The sequence below is a fragment of the Dermacentor variabilis genome, chromosome 4 (genome assembly GCF_050947875.1).
Source record: "Dermacentor variabilis isolate Ectoservices chromosome 4, ASM5094787v1, whole genome shotgun sequence".
NCBI classification, from domain to species: domain Eukaryota; kingdom Metazoa; phylum Arthropoda; class Arachnida; order Ixodida; family Ixodidae; genus Dermacentor; species Dermacentor variabilis.
Window position 1 is genome coordinate 57,353,937 of NC_134571.1, and position 22,395 is coordinate 57,376,331.

A 22,395-nucleotide genomic window follows, 5' to 3' on the forward strand; every position below is an offset into this window, starting at 1 on the left:
AAGGTATGTTTCAGCTGAGGCCACTTTCACCGCATGAGCTTTGTGGAGTAGGGAAGAGAGGGGCGAAGCTCGATTATATAGCCCACTGAAAAACAGAAAACTCGCAAGAACTTGTTCCTCCAGTAAACAGCAGAGTGTCTGGCCGAAACGTTTCTTTTGTTCCAGTTTTCATTTCGGCCCACTGAAAACGGTTCAGTTCCAGTTCAAATCCAGAATTAAGAAATTAACTGTTTAAGCTGGTTCAAACCAGTTTTGGTTCATTTGTATAACCGAAGATTAATTATAGGAAAATTTCGTAAATTTATATTGTACAAAAAATCGGCGCTGCTGCTAAGGTGCACTGAAAGATCATACCTGTTTGTTCTTCAAGCCATGCGGAGTTACAAAGGAATTACGCAGATCCAACACCAATGCTCGACTCACTGCGAAGCGAAGCTTCATTGAGAGAGAGAGAGAATATTAAGGAAACGCAGTGAGTCCTCCAGTGTGCTACTGTGCTCAGAGGGAAAAGGAAGTTTAGAAAAATACTAAACTGAGGAGTAATGATGAGGACAGGCAGTAGTATGTGATTATATGCAGATTCGTGTTCACGGCCTCGAATATAGGCCTGTGTTAACTAAATATTCAAAGAGAGCCTTGATGGCTCACTTTAGTGGTATGTGCCGTTGAAGGCCCCGTAAAACTTTTTATCTGAACGGTCTGTTGCTAATTGACACTAACGAAGAACGAACGAACTATCTGCCGTTGATGGTCTTACTGCGGATAAGCAACAAGTACGTGCTCCATTGTATCGGGCACTTTGCATGCATCACAGCCTGGCGAGTCCGCGCGTCGGATGTGATGCAAATATTGCGGATTAACGCAACGCCTAGTCTGACCCCTGGCGCGTAATACGCTTAAAACCGTACCAACAGCGCTGCTACTTTTCAAAACCACGGAAAAGCGGTGTGCGTTTACAAACGAGGTAACGTAGTTGAGCCATAAGTGAGGCCAATGCAAGGTTGACAAGCTCCACAAAAGATTTACAACTTTAGCTTTTAAAAAGAACCTGTTAATCTTTTTCTTTCGGTTTAGCTCCGGATTGAAAAAAAGTGTCCTACAGTTCCGGATCAGTCCCGGTTCGGTAAAAAATAATGGTTTATTGTTATATATGAGTTTTGTCTACATATCAGTTTTGTCAGCCTTGTTCTTTTACGATAAACTCCACAATTCAGCGAACAGTGAGTTTCCTTCTTTGTCCTTCTTCCAGATGGTTATACGGCTGACCAGCTCGTGTACAAATGGGATTCCACGCTTCCTGTGGACCTGATACCGGGGCTCGCGCTGTCGCAGTTCGACCTCATTAATTACCCCTACCGGAACTCGACGTACATCTTTAATAACGGTAAGTACGAGTTGTCGCAAGCTGTCGGGCGCGAAGGACCGCGTAGGCCACTCTCCAACGCTGTCACGATAGTTGCAGCCAGGCTCGTAAGATTTATCGCTCCTCTGTGTTGTCAAGAGCGCGCATTATACGCGAATGCGTGTAGCATTTCGTGGTTCCTGGTATACGCCACCTCGAGCACTCAGTCTTTCTTCCAATGTATTGTATTTTTCTCAAGCAGGTGCGCGTAAGAAGGAAAGTTGTTGCTGAGCAGACTGCGAGAGGTGTCGTAAGTCTGCGAGAAGATATATTGAGGGCACTTTTCAAGCGTTGTTAAGCTGACAGCCACTTTATCAAGCGTATACGGTCTCGTACACTATTTCCAGTCGGACTTGCGAAATAGTTAACTTTATTTTATTCAGTCTACCTTTCTGTCTCTGTCCTTGTGTGTGACTGATACGCTATTTCAATCATGCATATATTCAAGCGGTTGTTGTGCGCGCTGAACACTAAATATGGAGGCGTCAATTTGGCGTACTTTCTTTTATTAAACGTACTTAAGGAGAGGTTGGTGCCTATGTGTGGCGCCGGCTACTCCTCTTCTCTTAAGTGATAATTATGGCCGGAAAGTTGTCAACAATCACCAAACTGGAAAAATAAACACATGAACGAAGATTCACGTACTAAATCTCAGTACTGCAATATAAATAAATGTCCGCGCAACAGAAGAGTTCACATAGCATAAATACTCACAAAACAGAAATGTTCACAGGCAACACATGAGTTCACACAGCATAAATGTTCACAAAACCAAGATATTCACACAGAAGATGTTGGGCACTTCAATACCGCACTCTAAATGCAACAAATACAAATGCTACATGAACACGAAGGCACAATGAACATGCAGTTAAGGGTGCCTGTTAATAATGCGAGCTATACCTATTGTATGACTTAGTATTTTTGTGATATTTTTTTATTCCTCCGAAAATTTACTAAGGCGCGGGCAGCGATCGTTTCAAGTTTTTTTGTTGATCATGGACCAAAATTTTTTTTAGGGATAGCCACTTTAACTCACATTCTCTGGCACTGTAAACAAAACCCCGCACTTTGCAAACTCTGGAACCCTTCCGCCGCGGTGGGCCGCTGCCTTGCGTAGAGCCAGCCTCGGCAACCAACTCTGGGCCGTCCAGCAGGCCCGCGAGGCGGCGGCGAAGCAACACTTCGACGTCCCCACGTGGGAGACCTAAGACCCCGTCGGCGAAAACTCTGCAGGACTATAAATGTTGTTACCAACCGATAGTGGCCGTCTATCCAAGCCATGTAGTTTTTTCGAGAGATTCTTGCGGGGAGAATCGTGATTTTTACAGTGTAGAAGAAGGTGTTCTATGTCTTCTTCAGCCTTTTCACAGGAGCATGTAGCACTGTTAGTTTCTCTCATCCTATACAGGAAGATTTTAGTATAGGCAGTGCCTAGTCGAAGTCTATGAACTGTTGTTTCAACAGATCGACTAATTTTCAACAAAATATTGAATTCTATTCTTGCTGTAGCCATTTCTTTGTGCTTGCACACTGGGCAGGATTTACGTAGAACGGCACAGTACCGATTTGGACGTCTGGAATACGTACTGTTTCTGCACATGCTCACAGGATACGATTGTAGCCCACAAGCTGCGCCGTTGATTAAAAGATATGACGCATTGTTAGCACAGATTTTGATTATAGTAGTTACAAGCAGCTAGCACGAATACGACTGTTTGCGCAACGCCTCCAAGCAAGTCAAAGCGAAAGTTCACTAATACATGGGGTCATACATTTTTCTATCATTTATTTTTCACATCTTATATTTCCCTATGTTTCTTTACTTTGCCTATTCTACACTTCCTGCGGTAATGTTATGTTCGAGGTCACTGCAAAATGCGAGCGTCCTCAGAAGCTGCACAAATGAAAAAAGAACATTAAGAAGCTTTTCGTTCGTAACTACTTTTCGTCGTTGCTTGGTCACTTTCATTAGCATTATCTTCGTTGTCATATAAGCCGGCGCTTGTTCTTACAAATCACTATAGCATGCGGACGTACCAACTGGCTTCTGCAAATTGCTGTTATAATTATTTCGAACTCACATTAAGCAAAAGGCCCACGTAAGCTTTTCTTTCTTGTTCTCCTTTAGAACCCAGCTTATGATTTCATCACGACCTCTTATGAAAGTTCGGTGAACCGGACTATTTGCTATCATTGCATCATCGCGTCGTTGGTTATCCACTCGAAACTGCTCCCTATTATTATCAAGAGTCTTACGTTTAATCTCGTGCGAATGATGAGTTGCAAAGATTTGAGGCAGAGTTTGCAAAGTGTTTTAATGTGATAGCAATTACATGGGCACTTCGGGCGTATTTCTGCCGTCGCCGTGAGGTTCCGTATGAGTGAAAGCCTGCGAGGTTGAGCCGGCGAACGCGGTGCAATCTCGCGTGTCGGAGCGAGTAACGCAGCCCGGATGCGTGCCTTCTCCTGTGGCGCGCGAAGCAGGGGGATGACGCGAGGGAGGAGGTGCGTTCTTCTCCGGCGGCTGATATGGTGCCTCGATGTTCTCCTCGCCCGAGACTCCGTACAGGTTGGAAACAACCGCGGCATCTACTACGGCGTTGGCCACGCGAATCGCGCACGCCGTAGCAGACGCTTTGGCGGACGCCGTAGGGACGCGTTGCCGGCGCTCGTGTGTCTTGAAAGCGATCTGCGTTGCCGGCGCTCGTGTGTCTTGAAAGCGATCTGCGACGTGGTTAAAGTGCTCGCCCACGTGGGCCTCATCTTCAAAGTGATCTGCGATGTTTGCAGAGTGCGCGTAGTGCCGGTAGTTTCGTATACGCTGTGCTATCGATGTTTAGTTCGCCCTGAAGCGAGACATGCATGAAGGTCAATTCGCTTACTGCTGCCGCGATTCCTCACTCCAGAATTTTCACAGCGAGTTTCCGCGCTCATCGAGCGACATGTGTTCATGTTTACCTGTGCGCGCGTGACACCGTGCTGGTTAATTTAGTTAAAACACGTTGACGGGCTAATTGGTTTGAATTCATGACAGAATGCGTAAGCTCGACTGAACAAGGACGTAGAAATAAGCAGACACACAGTGACAGCGCTGCCTCTGTGTGTCTGTTTCTTTCTACGCCCTCGTAGTTACTATTTACTAACTTACGAGTTTATACGGCCGAAAAAACTACTACCCTTGCTTCGTACAGCTATCTACTTATTTGCTATCGCAATCGGTGCTTAGCCTTTCGGGCGGAATTGCAAAGTGGTTTTACTCACAACAGCTTCACCTCAATACATGGCGCCTTGGTCATTCGGCGCTCTTGTGGCTACCACAAATCGCACACCATACTAACTTAAAAAATTCGCTTCTCGTTTGTTGGCCGTGGCCCCAGATTTTCGCTCTCACCCATTTTTTGTTCCGATTAACCCAATCCGCCCTGATAAAGATCAACAGAACTTATGTCATCGTTTAAAAGGATTCTTCTCCCCTTGTAGGCCTGTTCTCGGTACTTCACGTCAACTTCAATCTGCAGCGGCACATGGGATACTTCCTGATCCAAGTCTACGTCCCATGTATACTAATTGTCGTGCTTTCATGGGTGTCCTTCTGGATTAACAGAGAAGCCACTGCGGACAGAGTTGGCCTTGGTGAGTCAAGTATATGCCAAGTACATGGAGACGACCTCGTAGAAACCCGATTACCTTGCGACGTCTTAAAGCAGCCTCTCAGGCGTCTCAACCCTGTATGCAAATTAGTGCTTCGTTGACTGAAATCTCACGTTGCATTCTAATTTGTACGATGTGAATAGGCATAGAGAAGCTTCTCTTATCACAATATTATTGTTCATGTAATGCGCGTCAGAGTCGATGTGCATACAACAAAACACAAGTTACACATGAGAAACAAAATCAAGATTATGTGCTATGAATACTTCAGAATGCTATCGCGAGAACACGTAAAATGTTTCTGTTCGTGGAAATAAATTAGGCAGCGTTAATTTCCTTGTAACAATAGCGAAGAAAGGTTTACGTTAAGCAATCATCAAAGTAAGAAGTGCTCTAACATGTGCATTTCATTGTATGTGTATATTGCGTTTGCCAACTTAATAGTTTCTTCATTACGAACTAGTAAATAAAGTTGAATGGTTAATTACGAAGAACAGAAAAAAAACTGTTTCTGCGGTGTAAACTTCTTGTCTTGTAATCTTTTAATCTTTCTTCCTATACCATGATGACTCACTTCAATGTACTACCAAATCAACCATAGTCTGTGTGGGCGTGTGTGTGTGTATATATATATATATATATATATATATATATATATATATATATATATATATATATATATATATATATATAAAAATAAACCCACACAGACTCATTCTACTCATTTACTATCTACTCATTTGCTATCGCAATCGGAGCTTCGCCTTTCGGGCGGAATTGCAAAGTGGTTTTACTCACAACAGCTTCACCTCAATACCTGGCGCCTTAGTTATTCGGCGCTCTTGTTGCTACCACTAATCACGCACCACCCTAACTTTAAAAATTCGCTTCTCGTTTGTTGGCCGCGGCCCCAGATTTTCGCTCTCACCCATTTTTTGTTCCGATTAACCCAATCCGCCCTGACAAAGATCAACAGAACTTATGTCATCGTTTAAAAGGATTCTTCTCCCCTTATATATATATATATATATATATAGACCAGGGCGAAGTTTTTTTTCTGCGAGGCTTTCCTTTCGAGGAACACGTATGGTTTCCTATTCAGTTGAAGAAATGAGAGGCATATCGATATCGTATAAGGCACTTGTAACGGAATGACGCGTGATCACTCCACACTGTACATTAGACAGCACGCTGCCTGATCTAATACAATTTTCTCGAAAAATAGTGCTACCCAACTCTTGAGAAGTGCTTCAGTGGATAGGCTTAGAAGGTATGCGATGTTGTTGTTTGCACGAGAAAAGGCGGCGACCTTTGTAAAGGCGTGTTTAGCTATCCATGTGTCTTACTGATAAACTCTAATGTATGCAGAATGCAGTAGGCATGGCGTAGTTTGGAATTTGGTTATATACGAATAGTACAACATCGTCAAATAGTGTCTGCATTACAGTGAATACTCAATCACCACCAATGACACAGTATTCCACAGCCACTCTATCTAACTACATAAACCGGAATCTTGTGAGCGCGCGCGGACATTATCTACTATGTAGGTATTATTGAAGCGTATTGCACGTAAGCCAATGTGCCTGCAAGCGGTTTACAAAATGATTAACAGTACCGTAGCCAGTAGAGACGGCTACATGTTGCTGTAAGCGATTGTTTTCAATGAGATATGATCTGTCTTTGTTCTTCGGGGAGACTGTCGCGTGAAAAGTTGCGCTCATTTTCCTGAACCTTCAGGCATCACCACTGTGCTGACGCTGTCCACTTTCGGACTGGACACGCGCACAGACCTGCCCAAGGTGCCCTACCCGACGTCCCTGGACTGGTTCGTCATCATGTGCTTCTCCTTCGTCATCTTCACCCTCCTGGAGTTCGCGGGCGTTCACTACTTCACCAAGGTAAGCCTCCGTTTTACACAGTGTTGTAACTCTGTATGAACGCAGCAAGGAAAAAAAAGCTTTCGCACCTTCTTTGCACTGTCGAGCAATCGATTTGCCGTGGGCAGTCTGGCGGAGAACACGCGGAGTTCGGTGATTTCGTCGCACTTTGATAAGCAACCAAAGTTAATGCCGTTTCAAATTTTCTTTAGACAGTCTATATAAAGCCTTTAGATACTTGTCTATAATGTCAGTAGATTGTTTATAGACAATTTATTTAATACGTCTACATTCTTTTATAACAAATGTTCACCTATAGAATGGCAAAGTAGTCTGCTTATAAGAAATCTAAAGACAGTCTATAATATATGTAAATCTACTTTTTTTATTAAATGGTCTACACCAAACATATATATACAGCATATACAACATATATATACAGCGTCAGCTCTGTGGCTATGGTGTTTCTGGTGCTGAGCCCGAGGTCAAGGGCCTGACTACGTTCCGCGGCAGTAGCAGCATTCCGACGTTCGCCAAAAGCAACACTGCTTGACTATTTACGTTTACGTACTCACCAAAGAACTCCAAATGTCTAAAATAATTCCGGAGCCCCGTAAAATGGCATATCTCGTAGCCATATTGTTGCGACCGATCGTATGACCTTTCAATAAGTCAGCTTCTGGCCCGTCTGAATGCTAACCTCATCTTCAGTTCGATCCGCTTCGCCGCTTCTTTCTGGCCAAACCGCGAAAAGCTTCACGTTTTCTGCTCTAAATCCAGCCCTCTCGTCCCTGCTACCTTTTCAGCATTCCACCCATACGCCCTCCATTTACCACCCTTTTGCGGGACGAGAGGGGGCCATGGAAACAATCAGCGGCACGTAGCCTTCTGTATGCTCACAATATTGCTCCCCTCTCTATCTGTACACCCGGCTACGTGACGGGCTTGTATCGGGTCATACACGAAAACCGCTATCAACTATCAACCCCACCTGCACCCGCGTGCGACCATCTTGTACATGCAGGCTGCCTCTTGAAGGTTATATTCAGAAATATTCGCTATATTATGAATATAGCACCAAACCACTTGATACAATAGGACTGTGAGGCTCTGCACCTCTTTCTTCCTCACTTATGCACATATGCGAGCGATCATGTACGACCTTCTTGTCTAATCGCTGCATTAGAAGCAAGCTGCGGCTGCTTGGTCCATTATTCCCCTGCTTACTCATTTCGCTAGCGCACCCGTATCTGCTTCTCCTTACCATCTCGGACAATGCCATCAGCTCGCTTAGTTGAAGAACAAAACCTTCTCTCAAACGCTTAATACACCACCACCGCCAATACAGCAGTCAGCGCATGACCACCATGGTAATACCACCATGGTATTGTGGTATTAATGATACAAAAGTAACTGCCATTTCGGTTTGAAAACTCCATTTGGGGTTGACAGTGTACTGAAATAAATAAATAAATAAATAAATAAATAAATAAATAAATAAATAAATAAATAAATAGTGCCCTCGTTGAGTATCTTCCGCGTGTACGACACCTTCTGTGGATCGCCCGTATTGTCAATCTGTCCAAATCGCAATATATTAGTTGCATTAAAAATCCTAAGTAGCGCTAGCCCCTGTGGTTGTTTAGTGACTATGGTGTTGGGCTGCTAAGCACGAGGTCGCCGGATTGAATCCCGTCCACGGCGGCCGCGTTTCGATGTGGACGAAATGCGAAAACACCCTTGTACTTATATTTAGGTGCACGTTAAAGAACCCCAGGTGGTCCAAATTTCCGGATTCCCCCACTACTTCATGCCTCATAATCAGAAAGTGGTTTTGGCGCGTAAAACCCCAAAATTTTTTTTATGTAGCGCTAAACAGACAAGGAGAGACATAGGAATGACAACACATTGCCCTCTTGCTTGATATTACTGGCCAGATACTGACATGCATTAAAATGTAGAATAAAAAAACAAAGGTCGGTGTCATGTTGCGATGGTTAAGGAACCATTAAATAGTGATGCTTCAAGCATATTTGCATAGTTCATTACAGAAAGTGCGGCGCTGAGGCCACACAAAAGAAACTAAAATCGAGAAACGTGGGTCGATAAGGACAAGGAAGATCCCTGCATTCAGACGCTCCGAGCAGTGCATCAGTGTTTTCAGAAATTCCTGTGAGGATTATCGTTCTTTCGTTTTTTTCTGTCACCAATTTGCCTTGTGACACTGACGATGAGACACTAACATGGACCGCCTACTGTCACATTGCCTCCTCTCCCCATCCTCTATCCCTTTCTGAAGGTCGGCAGCGGAGAGTTTCCCCTCACTGATGAAGAAGGGGAAGCCGTGCAAAACGAACGTGCAGCCGGCGACTCCGACGTTGAGGAAGAGGAGCACGCGGACATTTTCGCCCCTCTGCCTAGCATCGACGAGTGCGCCTGCAGAATAAGAAAAGTACGTACACTGTTCCCTTCTGCTGGCCTCGTTTGATGGGCTTGGCAGTATTGGGTAGTAGGCCATGTAGCTACGTCACTTTTATCACGCTGCGCCAACAGACCCATAACAAGACGGCGCTCTGTAGCGGACAACTAAACGGCATGCCTCTGCGATCCATTGTAGCTAACAGCCTTCTCTTCTTCCTCTCCGTATACGTGCGAGCTCTGAAACAGAGCAATTAATACGAGAACGTAGACGAACGCTTGTCCTCCGGCAGTATCCAAAGGAGAGCAAATGCAATGGTTTCTGTAAGCTTGGGAATCATCCTCACCGAGGTACATACTTACATTGATAATGCCCGTTCTTCGAATATGAAAGAGTTGCTCTCTGCACTGCTTTAATCCAGCTATGCGGAAGAACATTCTTGTTGAACGTGATCCCAAAACCATGACCTCGCTTATGTCAGCTACGGAAGGCCACGAAAGCGCTGCTGCGATTTCAGTTCAGTTCTGTTTATTTACAACGAAATGTTGGGGGTCCTCCAGGCAAAAAAGTTGTCATAGACAACTTGAGGGGACCTGGGGACCATACAGACAGCAGGCAAAGTGATACACTTACAAAAGAACAGCTTGAAAGACTTTACATCACAGGGTATTTTTAAATAGTGAAAATAATATACAGTGCAAGAAAAAAAATCAAATACAGACATGGCAACTACGAACACACAATGAACATAGAAACATGAAAAAATAAATATGCACTTGTGTTAAAGGATTCTTCACTCATACAACAAAAAAAACGTCTTATTTGCGACTTGAATTTGTTGAATTGAATTCATGAAGGCAGCCGGACTGAGAGACCGCCTGTGATGCAGCGCCGATAATTTTCACTGCGCCGGCGACATAAACACTGGACTTTCTCCTTCGTTTACTCTTTTCGCCCCCATCACCCTTCCTCCGGTGCAGGGCACCCAACCAGGCTCAATCGTGGTTAACCTCTCTGCCTTTCATTTATACTCTTCCTCCCCTTCCCTACTGCAAATGGCAGTCAGTCCACGTTGAAGCGATGGAAAAGAAATTGAGAGGCGTGCTGTTAACAGGTAGAAAGAAAGCAGTGTGGACAAAAAAAATTATTGCGGGTTATTCATATTGTAGCCGACCAACAGATAGGAGAAAAGGACTTTGGATCCTCATGCAACGTGTAGAACACGTAGAACAGGTAAGCGTTGGTCCGTCAAAGCATTGTTTCTAAACATGGGTGTCTGTATAGCGTATGCTAATCACGAAAAATTAATTGATGTCCGCGGGGACAACTGTACAGGCGCGCTAAAGCTGTCCGGTGTCTCTGTCTGAAGGAGGCAGGTTGTCGTCTGGCTGTGACATTTTCTGCGCCATATCTGCGAAGCTGCATGAAACTCGAAGGACGAGCACTTTCAATCCCTGTGGCGTTCTGCTGGTTAGCGCAGTCAAACCTTCAGAGGGCAAACGAACATAGCCCGCCACGCGCAAGAAATGCACTGGTCGACTGCGTTACGTTCTGTTAGTATCTCCCTTCTCAGCGCTATTTTTCGTCACGCTTACTTTTACAGGCACTGTCGCGACGACACTGCCGTCAGAAGGCCAAAACGAAAGTCGCAAACGCTCATTCGCGGCCCCCTAATCCTCGCCATGCTTGTGCGCTCGCGTTGCCTACTGCACGGCTAGGCTTCGCACGGCAATCCGCAATGGCTATACCTATAACAAGGTTTCATTAAGTGTTAGTACAAATTACCACTCAAACAAAAAAAATGTGACAGCTGTTGCTACTTCAAGGAATTCACGTATCTTTAGCAGATTACAGAGACGCTCAGAAAAAACCACTGGTGAACTGGCGGTCCACATTTTCTTGGACTACCGTTGGTCCAAGGCATGTTAGCAACAGTGACCCGACACATCCGGCGTTCCAGTCTTCAAAGCCGTGGCGCAAATTAGCAATATTGTGCGATATCGTCGTTCTGCGTTTCCTTACATGCATCGCCACCTGTGAACCCGCGAAACGCGAAATATATCAACAACAGAGTCAGAATCAGAATCGTTTTTTATTGAGATGTTCAGAAAGATTACAAGATGTTAATATATAGAAGGAGGTCACGAAGTCAAAGTTATCAATGGGACCTCCTTTACAAAGTAAACGTAATAAAACACAAATTACAGCAGTTTCAACAAATCGTTTTACAGGTTTTAGCGTGAATAGCATAACTGAAGTATTACATGGGCATAAATGTCATGAAAAAAGCACTGTAATATAATCTCGTTGACAACTAATAAATAACAGCGTCTTTAGTATCTTGTCCGAGGGTGATTTATCGGTCTTCCGGTAGTTATGGGAGGTTCAAGAAACTAACCTATTTTGTGGCGTTCGATTATGTCATCTTATTTTCCAACTGAACAAATTAAATCTTTTTTAGAAACCCATGCCTATCTGCGATTCACTTTAACGCTCGAAGTCTAAAAAAAACACCATGATGAAATCTACAACTTTTTTGCATCTTTAGACCACACATTTTCTCTCACCTGCATTTCTGAAACTCAGCTTTTACATGCAGATAATGATTTATTTGGCTTTCCCTCTTATGCTTCGGAATATTGCCACCACCCTCATCAGAGCTACGGAGGTGTCGCTGTTTTTATATCTCCAGATGTGCGTTACAAACGAACACATGACATATCATTTTCAGTGCCAAATTGTAAAGCTGTGTGGATTGAACTGGAGGATGCGAGCCAGACAATTGTCGGTTGCCTGTTGGTTATGTGAAGGTGGTTACCTTCAACTTCTATATCTGCTTTTTGCAATGACCTGAACACTATACTTGGTAACTTGTCTTCAGAAAAGAATGATGTGGTGGTTCTTGGTGACATTAACATCAATCTTTTGGATGACTGCAGCGCTGCTACTAATGCCTACACTAACTGCCTTCATGGATTTGGCTTCGAATCATTGGTTTCCCTTCCAACTAGATATAGTTTAGGGGCTTCGGCCACTTTAATAGATCACATATTTTCCAACCTTATGTGCCCTCCAGTTTGCGGTGTACTTGAAATTAACATCATTGACCATTTTCCTGTCTTTTTTAAACTTCCTTATCAATTATATAAACCTTGTCATGAATTCTATAAAGCCGTGATCAATAAAGACGACTTCATCGCTCGCGTCGGTGAGCTAAACTGGTGTTCTGTGTTCTCAGAGTCAAACGCTGAAGTTGCATTTAATGACTTTTCGGAGAACATAAAGCAATGTATTGCTAATTCTACAAGCTTTGTAAAATGCAGAATACATGTCCCAGCGTTACAGAACCCTTGGTTAACCAATGTTCTACTAACTAGCCTACGTAAAAAAGATAACCTGTACCGAAAAGTTAAACAACGCCTTTTTAACATTCGACTCAAACTCGCTATAAGATCTATTGTAACTTGCTAAACCGGCTGCTCAGGGTAGCCAAAAGAAAATATGAATTCAGAATAGTTGAAGCTGGCACAGATTCAAAACGGCAGTGGAATATAATAAATTCCTTCTTGAACCGACGACATGGGGCTCAACCATTAAGTAAGCTTCATTCATCAGACGCCACGTGTGAACAAGCAGAAAAAATCGCGAACGCATTTAATGAGTTTTTCTGTGACCATCCCTCTGATCATACCACTGAAACTCCACTATCATTTCAACGATGTTTACAATCATTGTACCTATGTCCAACTGGCCCAGATGAATTATTCAATGTCATACATGATTTAAATGTTACAAGAGCAGGTCTGGACGAAATCAGTTCTATTAATATTAAATTAGTGGCTTATCTTATCGCTCGCCCGTTGTCTCATATTACCAATTTGATCTTTAAGACTGGAGTATTTCCAAGTCAACTAAAAAAAGCAAGAATTATTCCGTATTTAAAAAGGGTGACCACTCCTACATTTCTAATTATCGCCCTATTACTATTCTTTCTTTCTGATGCAAGGTTATCAAAAAATGTATTGAAAAACGCTTAACCAAAGACTTCTCAAAATTTAACATTCTTCCCCCAAATCATTTCGGCTTCAGGGTAGGATCCTCCACTGACTGTGCTATACTTTCTTTCATGGATAAAATAAAAAGCGCTATAGATGCCGGTTTCTACACAGGAGCAGTTTTTATCGATTTATCCAAAGCATTTGAATCCATAAATCACGTCATCTTACTTGCTAAACTACGGGCAGTAGGCGTCGATGGCCCAGCATTAGCACTTATATAAAGTTACCTGACAGATAGACAACAAGCTGTGTATTTTAGTTCCTCACTTTCTAAATTCAGAATAACCAATAAAGGGGTCCCGCAGGGGTCTGTACTTGGCCCACTACTATTTCTGCTTTATGTAAATGATTTACCCGGTTGTTTAACAGCAACTGAGGCCTTCCTTTACGCTGACGACACTACATTACTTGCAACCGATCGTTCACTAACTTCTCTGACTACTAAGCTAAACACTGATCTGACAAATATTTTAACGCGGTGTCAGCTTAACTCGCTAAGAATAAATCCTACCAAAATGTCTTTTATGCTTTTTAATTCGAATCACAGGATTCCAAAATTCATTCCCACTGTCAACCTAAACTCTCTTGACATCAGTGAAGTTAACGAATGCTCATTTCTTGGAATAATTATTGACTCAAACTTAATATTTACGAAGCGTATCGCCTATTTGAAGCGCAAGATTTCTCCCGGTATTAGAATTTTACTTAAATCTAGATATTATTTTAGCAAACAAACATTGCCAACCTTGTATTACTCTTTTATTCACAGCCATCTCAATTATTGCATTAAAGCATGGGGCAACACATATCCAACTCATATAGCACCCCTACAGTATTTGCAAAATCAAGCCATGCAGATATTGTTGTTGAGCTCATTCAACTGCAGTGCTTCTGATATGCTTCTCAACCACAGAATATTTCAGTAAAAAATCTTGTTAAATATAAGTTATCCGTACTGTTATTTAAGGTAACGCGTAATCCTCCTCCAGTAAATATATTTTCTGAGGCTACTTTGGTTAACTTGAACCGCACAATATTTGCAGCTAACAATAATTTCTTATTGCCGCTAATACATACCAATTATGGAAAACAATCTGAATATTTCGCAGCATTATTCACTTGGAACAGCCTCCCACTATATATGTCAAGCGCTCTTCGTCTTTAGGTGTCTGCAAGAAAACGTTATTCACTTTTCTACTAGATAGCCAAAATAATCCACATATCTAAGCTATTCACTTCACTCCTGCTCAGTTCCTTTCCGTTTTTCCTTTCTTTTTGGTTTTTTGCTCATTTATAGCCTCTATAAGTATTTTTGGCTTGTTCTGCGGCGAATTCCTTTAACGACTGTTTTAATTCTACGACTACCTATTGACTTTATATTATTTTGCAGTTTACTACATTTACTTTGTGTAATTTTCCACTTAGTGACTGCTGTATTGCTGTTTTATGCTCTGTATTTCCTCTAATGTGTATATTTTTTGACAGGAGGTCCCCTTTCAGCTTGTGTAAGCATGTATGTCTCCTGCTTATTAAAGAAATAAACTGAAACTAAAACTGAAGTGACGTGCCGAACATATTATGTTTTGCTAACTCGAATGTATATGTAAGGCAAGGACATCAAACAGAAACCTAATGGTATGATAATGAAAATGAAATGAAGCCACCCTGAAAGAATGGTTGTATGAACTAGGCATCAGTAATCGAGAGAATGTAATCTGTTAGTTGTTTCTTGAATGCGAGAATCTTAAGTGTTTTCATATCTAATGGTAGTGCGTTCCAGAGTGCGATAGATGAAAAAAGGACGCTTTGCTTGCCATAATTAGTATGTATATTGGGTAAAATAAAGTTCCTCTTTATTGCAAACCTAGTAATATTAGTATTTATTAGAGAAGATTGTGCTATCAAGCTATCGCATCGTGTGTAATTGATTTGACGGAACAAAAAGGTACCTAGGTTATATTTAACGAGTTCGAACAGACACGACATATCTGACAATGCAGTGACAACGTTACCAAAACGCGATTAACTTGCGATGTGCTGAAATCGGCGAGACGGTCGTATGTAGTTGCCCCAAGACGACCCTAGGTGGGGCCGTACATGTCGTTTAAATTAGAAATTGAACTGTAAACTGATTTTAATGCACTTATCATTCATGAGCTGCCGCACGCAGGTTTTTTTTTTTTCATTGCTCTCCGTCCTCCTGGCTATTTATTAATGTTCTCCAACCTCTTCAATAAAAGAACTAAAACATTTTGCGGATCCCACGCACTGTGGCAATTGATGTAAGCGAAGCTTTGTATGCTATTTGCTTTGATTGACGATAATTAGCGGTGATGATGACGGCGAATGCGTAATTTCATCAGCGTTTAGTCCAATGCGAGAGTGGTGAACTGATGTTAAACGCCACCTTGCGTGCACCACTGCTGTTTCTCTGCGTAGTCCACAGAGCACACAGGGAGACATATTTGCTTGAGGCGTTGTTGTGCGTCATTGTTTATAATCACTGAGAGGGTTGAGCATTATCATTGCCAAACATGGCACATCGCATCCTGGCAAAAGTGTTAAACTTTAATTGAATTATGGGGCTGTACGTAATGCAAACAAATGTTATAATTGCTACGTATACATTGCATACATGCGGTCTGCAACACGTTTGGCTTCGTAGCGAAGACGCTCCTGTTCCGCGCAACGTTTCTTTCGGGCCTGAGTGTCCACGATGCCCAGTGCACTTTTTGGAGCCGTCTTGATGGGGCGTGTTGACGTGCTCCTTCTGCGTTCGTGGCCAGCGCGCTGTTGAGACGCCAGCTCCAAACGCTCTCTTCAGACTATGGACGATTGTAATCTTTACACTATCACGCTACCTCCGCAGTCCAGCACCTGCATTTCTGTCGCATAATTAAGAAAGTACAGCACGCGCCATACGCACAAACTGTGAAACACTACTGCGGCGCCGCCGGCCGGGATGCGTGGAGAAGAGCTCCATCTGGTGGTGTTATAAGAAATCCAGTGACGCGCGCGCCAGGACCATTGCAGCAGCAGCGCCCGGAAAGTCGGGAGAAGAGGCAAAGAAAGCTTCGCTTTAAATAATATTTTCCTCTGTTAGGCGCAGCCGGATCCACGTAATGCGTATTTCACAAGCACAGCAGCCCGACGCTTCAGCGAGCTGCGCCACGAATGCAGTCGGTATGGGCCACACTTCAATCCGCCTTTTTCACACAGACTTGGGTTACTGGGTATAAGCCACTAGGTATGCGGCAGGCGTTCGCAACCACTGGTGTATCACTCATATTGGAGGCCACGCGCCAACTTCTTGGCAGCACCACTAGATGGTGCAGCATGTTCAGATGTGAGCGCGAGAGGAGCCCGGCTGCAGTACACGCCTCATACGTAACGCGTATCGGCGATGGCGACACGCTGTGTCACTACATTGACTGAATGCACTACCATTGACAGTCGTCTTTTCTTTTTTTCCCCCCTTTCGATGTCTCCTCTGCGTGCCTTGAGCACGCATTCAATATTGGGTATGGCAGGGCTTTCACTAGTTACAGCGCAAGAAGTAACCTATAAAGATGTAAACCTTTTAAAGCTACCGTAGAACGCTGATTGTTGTTGTTCACTGAATGATCAGCAAGTGAGAAAACAGACCGCTAAAGGGCCTGGTATCCCATTCCTCAAAAATATACTGCATTGACTGAGGAATATATGGAATAAACAAAACAAACGGGAGAAAAAGGGAAAAAAAGCAGTGGTATGGAGTATTCCTCAACTCCGGCGTAGCCTGCTATACAAGAAAGCCTACAGCTCGCTGTATCGGCTACATGCAAGCGTCCAGTCACGGCGAGCGTTACCAATACAGTCTTGTCTGTAGACGCTGATCACGCCGTGCGCCTAGCATCTTCGGATTATCGTCAACTCCACATTCAGCAGACAATACTTCTGCCGTTGGCGGCGTTGTTCGCTGCCCCATTTTAAAGGTGTCGGATGGATGGCTGGATGGATGGATGGATGGATGGATGGATGGATGGATGGATGGATGGATGGATGGATGGATGGATGTCGGTCGGTCGGTCGGTCGGTCGGTCGGTCAGTCGGTCGGTCATGGATGGATGGATGGATGGATGGACGGACGGATGGACGGACGGACGGATGGATGGATGCATGGATGGATGGATGGATGGATGGATGGATGGATGGATGGATGGATGGATGGATGGATGGATGAACGGATGGATGGATGGATGGATGGATGGATGGATGGATGGATGGATGGATGGATGGATGGATGGATGGATGGACGGTTTCTGTCCCGATAATCTGTTATGTCAGGCTCACGGGACATTTTCTCTGGTAAGAGGCCGATCGTTCAGTCTGCTCAAGGTATAAGGAAGAGTATGGCGTGGTTTGTCGAAGCGGCAGCAGTGCTAGAGGCGATGATAGATGGTCTGGTCATATCTGCACTGAGCGCACATGTGTTAGTCAGCCATTCAATTTCAATAGCTGCATGAATTTGTGAACGCTACTCCGAACCACAGCCGACACAGCAGTGTTGCGGCATTGACCAGGTACAATACGCGCAACCTTTTTAAAATGAAAAAAAAAGACAAAGAAAAAGAAGGTGAACGGCTATCACTGCTAGGAATTAACAGAACATTCGCAAATCCGGTATATGCAAGGAAAACTAAAACGAAAAAGAAAAGAGAATGAAGCTGTATGGATTCGTTCCTTGCGCATAATATCACATTGAATCATCGGAATACTCCGTAAAACTCAAACCTTTGCTTATACTGCCTAGAACAATCATTACAATCGTAGTTTCCATCAAATCTCACACGATAAGAGAGAGGGGGAGAGAGAAGAAAACAGATAAGCATAATTATTTGAAGGGCAGAGGAGGCGTCCTGAGGTACACTCCTTTAGCGGGCTAATGTGCGTTGGGGCAAGAAGAAAAAAAAAGGAATACGATGGGTGACGATTACGACAGAGGGATGAGGTAAAGTACATAACTGAAAGATCTGCTCACATAGCCTGGATTACAGACCCGTACTCTTTCAAGGATCAGTTAAAGCCTGGATGGCTTGAAGGACCACAGTAAAAGCGAAGTTGGCCAAATATAGCGGGCGCGTTACCACGATTGCTGTAATTTATGACACGAATTAAAGGTCACATGTGTCCTTGAGCCAGGATCAACAAGGATTAACTACAGGGTGTTCAAAGTTAAGCTTTATGATTTTCTTTAAATTAGGCACTGGGAGGCGAGCGAAGACCACCTGTGCAAATAAGTTATGTGGCCAGAGGGACACAAACTGAGATGATAATCATGAGTGGCAGCAGCCGAATTGAATCAAATTGAATACTTAACCTTTTGTTGACAGCAGTAAGGGGGTATGTTTGTATTGAAAAGTTAGAGGCAGACGTGTTCCTATGCAGTATCAGTTGGAACGGGAACAGTTATCATGTTTGCCTATGCCTCCACCCTATTAGACTAAACGCCGCACGCAACAGCCACGTCACATCAGAGAGGTGCTTTGCGCCGATCCTCACTCTCTTGCATGCGTAATCATGCGAACGATAATTAATATTTGGAGTCGAATATCTGGGAGCACAGACACGCTAGAAGAATTGTTCCATCTGATACTGTGCAGAAACACGACTGCCTCTCACTTTTAAATACAAATATACACAGTTACTGCACTCAATTGAAAGCTAATTATTCAACTTTAGGTTATTGGGTTGCTAATAGCGATAATTATCATCCACTTTGTATCTTCCTGGCTACATAATTTATTTGCACAGGTGGTCTTCGAGTGCCTCCCAGTGCCTAATTTTAAGAAAACTGTAAAGCTAAATTTTGAACACTCGATATATACCTTGAGGCTTTATTTTACCTATACATACCATAATAGTACATTTTCTTGGCGTTTCTTTCTTCCATTTCCTTCCCTCCTCCCTCTAGGCCCTTTCTGTCGTCGATCCCTTTCTCTATGCAGAATAGCATATAGGCGGCTACGTACCCGCCTGAAGAGTTCTCTGTAGCTCTCCCTCTCTCCCTCTATGTCAGCACTCTGAGCTACCATTACGCTACACTTGGAGCCGAACTCGCGAAGATTTTATTTCGCAAGACCCACTGGATATTGATTGCTGGAACTGCTGTAATGCCATTCAACATCGGAATTGGCCGGGACACGCTCCTGCGAAAGCTTTATTCGAATGGCTCCGTAAATGAAATTCTTGTATAATTTCTAAACCTGGCACAATGCTTCCACTGTCAGCTCTCGCTGTCTCTATGACTGCGTTTCTACACACGACCCGCTATGCGGTTACGGACAACCGCCATGTACTGTTAGAAGCGCTGTTCACATAAGGCTGCCACCCGGAAATGGCGACAACAAAATGTCACCAAAAAACGCCAACACAATAGTCTCCAGTAAGCAAAGCGAGTTACCGCGCGCGTGCGGTCAGAGGCGAAGGGATTCTGGCCACCTAGCAAATTGTGCCACCTAGCAGTCAGCAAACAAACGACGTCAACGCGTCGCGCTGCCACGCCTCCATTTCTGAACGGTGAAACTGCCAGCGCACGTGGTGCAACGCGGTCGCCGAATTCGGCTCTCGCGTTCACGCACGGATTGCGATGTGGAAGCAAGCATTCGCTTTTACCTCTCTACGAGACCCAAAGCAGCGAGCGCGCTGGCGCGGCTAGCAGGTGCAAACATGAAAAATCACGGACCCCCAGGCAAACTCAGATAGAGGGGGCTCAGCGCACCAGAAGGTTCGGAACCTGTCGAGCATGCTGCCCCAATCATCGCCTAAGTGGCTTCTGGCCGCAGTGAAGCGCACTCATTCAGAGCTCCAAAAGTGGTCCGGGCTCAATCAAACATGCAGATAACGTTACCCCCCATCCCCGGCACTGGTTTCTCGCCTCTCTTCACCTCTGTTCCATTCTTGGTTCGTTGTTTATGTTCTGTAGAGGTTTTCTTTTTCCTTCGCTCGTGCCTCTAGATAACGTCGAGACCCTGCGCACGCGATCGAAAGGCGTCCCCGGTCGTGCCCTGGGGAGACTTGCCGAGAGACGGAGTTAATATGCTGAGGATTTACGGCTCCTTGTTGAATTTGTTTCGGATCAGTGCTCATGCCTTATCGCGAATCCGGTGAAGTCTCGTCTGTCCTTCTTTTATCTTATTTACTTGTCGCGCCAGTCGTTCTGTAACCGCACCTCTGCATAAGCGAGTCCACAAACTCTGCAATCTAGAGGTGCTCTTGCAAAGACATGCCATAATTTCGTAGTAAATATTTGGGTCTCTGTATAAATTTCTTAGTTTAATTGCGAACGTATTGAGCAGACCGTGCAGCATTTGCCATCATTTGCTCTCGTATAATTGCGTGGTAATTAGCAAAACGGCGAGCCATTTTTGTAAAGCTGACCCGAATACTGCTAGAGGTGCCACATAATCACGAGTGTCGCAAACTTCTACCGAAGGATGCATCGCAAGCGCACGTTCAGCTATCGCAAGCTCAGTGAACCTTGCTTTTAGGGGAGCGCAGCCGTTCACTGTTATCAGCCGTTTTAGCGTATTTTGTGATGAAGTTTTTGTCAGCAACATAATGTAGAGGGTTTCCTGTGGCTTGATAATGTTTTTTTTTTTCATAACTTCTTGCTTTTTTACATATCGCTTCAACTGCTACAGCCACGTGGTATTTTCCGACACTGAGAGATCTATGTGCTTTTTTTTTTCCGCAGAAAGAAGAGCCAGCCTATATCTTTTACTCGCCTGTTAGTGATATTGTCAGCGGTTAAGTTATGTTCGGGGCCAGCGAACGGGATTCGCAAGCGCTGTCAGTACCTGGCTGCTGACTTCGCTATCTTGTACACATTGACGGCCGGCAGGCGCCCGCTCTCGTTTATGGACTTTGCTTTAGTAAATTCGAGCCCAGCTTTTTCTCAGCGGGCTTACAGCAGCACAGCTGAAGCGGCTTCAAACGTCTGTGTGTTTCATGCAAATTTGCCTGATGCCGATCTTGTTCATGACGCTGGGAAACTATTTTCTTGGGTTTTTTTTCTTGGTAATGTTTTTTTATAGTATAACTTGCGGCGCGTGCCTATAACGGCTCGTAAGATTCTTTTTTTGTTTTCTTTTGTTTCCTTTAACGAGCTATTTTCACGAATTCTGTTCCAGTAATTGCCCGACCGTCTCCAATAGTGCATTTCTCGGGGCGTTTGCGCACAGTATTGATAGCTTTGTTAGGTTGCCAAGTGTGAATAGGCCTTATAAGATTTGAAGTAGCCGGCTCATGGTAGAATCGATGTCTCAATTCACAGTAAATAGTTACCCCTCCCCCTCATATACCATCCATGTCATCTATAATGCTAAGATAGGCATGTGTGTGGCCAGACAAAACTCTCCAGTGACCACCTCGGCGTATCACGTAATAATTTCTTTTCAAAGCTGCACGTTCACTCAGTCATATTTAAAGTGAATCGCATGCTCGGTTTTATAGAACGTAACTTCCTTCTTGCTCACCACGGTGCTGAAACGACAACTAAGTCACTCACACACGCCCAAACATGGAATACGCTTCATAAAACTGAGACCCCGGTGCCGTCACACTTATCAACAATCACGAAGCTCTGCAGTATACGTCGGTTCTCTTCATTATACGCCTTATCATCGCGCAGCCGGCGAAACCAGCATGAAGTCTAGTGTTAACCTTCCACTGCTTGCAACTCGTCGAAAAATTTCCTGCCGCTGCCGTATTCACAAAGTTTATGACAACAACCTCACATTCAACGCGAGTTATCCGCATGGTGGCGTAGCGGCTATGGAGTTGCACTGCAGAGCACAAGATCGCGGGGTCGAATCCCGGCTGCGGCGGCCGCATTTCGATGAGCGCGAAATTCAAAAACGCCCCCGCATACCGTTCATTGGGTGCACGTTAAAGAACCTCAGGGGGTCAAAATTAACGCGGTGTCCCGCACTACACCGTGCC

At 44.1% G+C, this 22,395-nt stretch overlaps 1 protein-coding gene and 1 long non-coding RNA gene across 2 annotated transcripts in view; one reads left to right on the top strand and one right to left on the bottom strand.

Annotated features, from left to right (window-relative positions):
- LOC142577771 (uncharacterized) overlaps window positions 1–22,395 on the bottom strand; it is an 85,574-nt gene that overhangs the window by 58,199 nt on the left and 4,980 nt on the right. The gene's annotated exons all lie outside the window — the stretch shown is intronic.
- The window catches only part of LOC142577646 (gamma-aminobutyric acid receptor alpha-like), a 61,792-nt gene that overhangs the window by 36,807 nt on the left and 2,590 nt on the right, over window positions 1–22,395 (top strand). Inside the window, exons 5-8 of the mRNA XM_075687122.1 lie at window positions 1,250–1,384; window positions 4,886–5,038; window positions 6,797–6,957; window positions 9,236–9,388. Of these exons, the coding sequence (XP_075543237.1) occupies window positions 1,250–1,384; window positions 4,886–5,038; window positions 6,797–6,957; window positions 9,236–9,388 (602 nt within the window). The remainder of the gene's footprint in view (window positions 1–1,249; window positions 1,385–4,885; window positions 5,039–6,796; window positions 6,958–9,235; window positions 9,389–22,395) is intronic.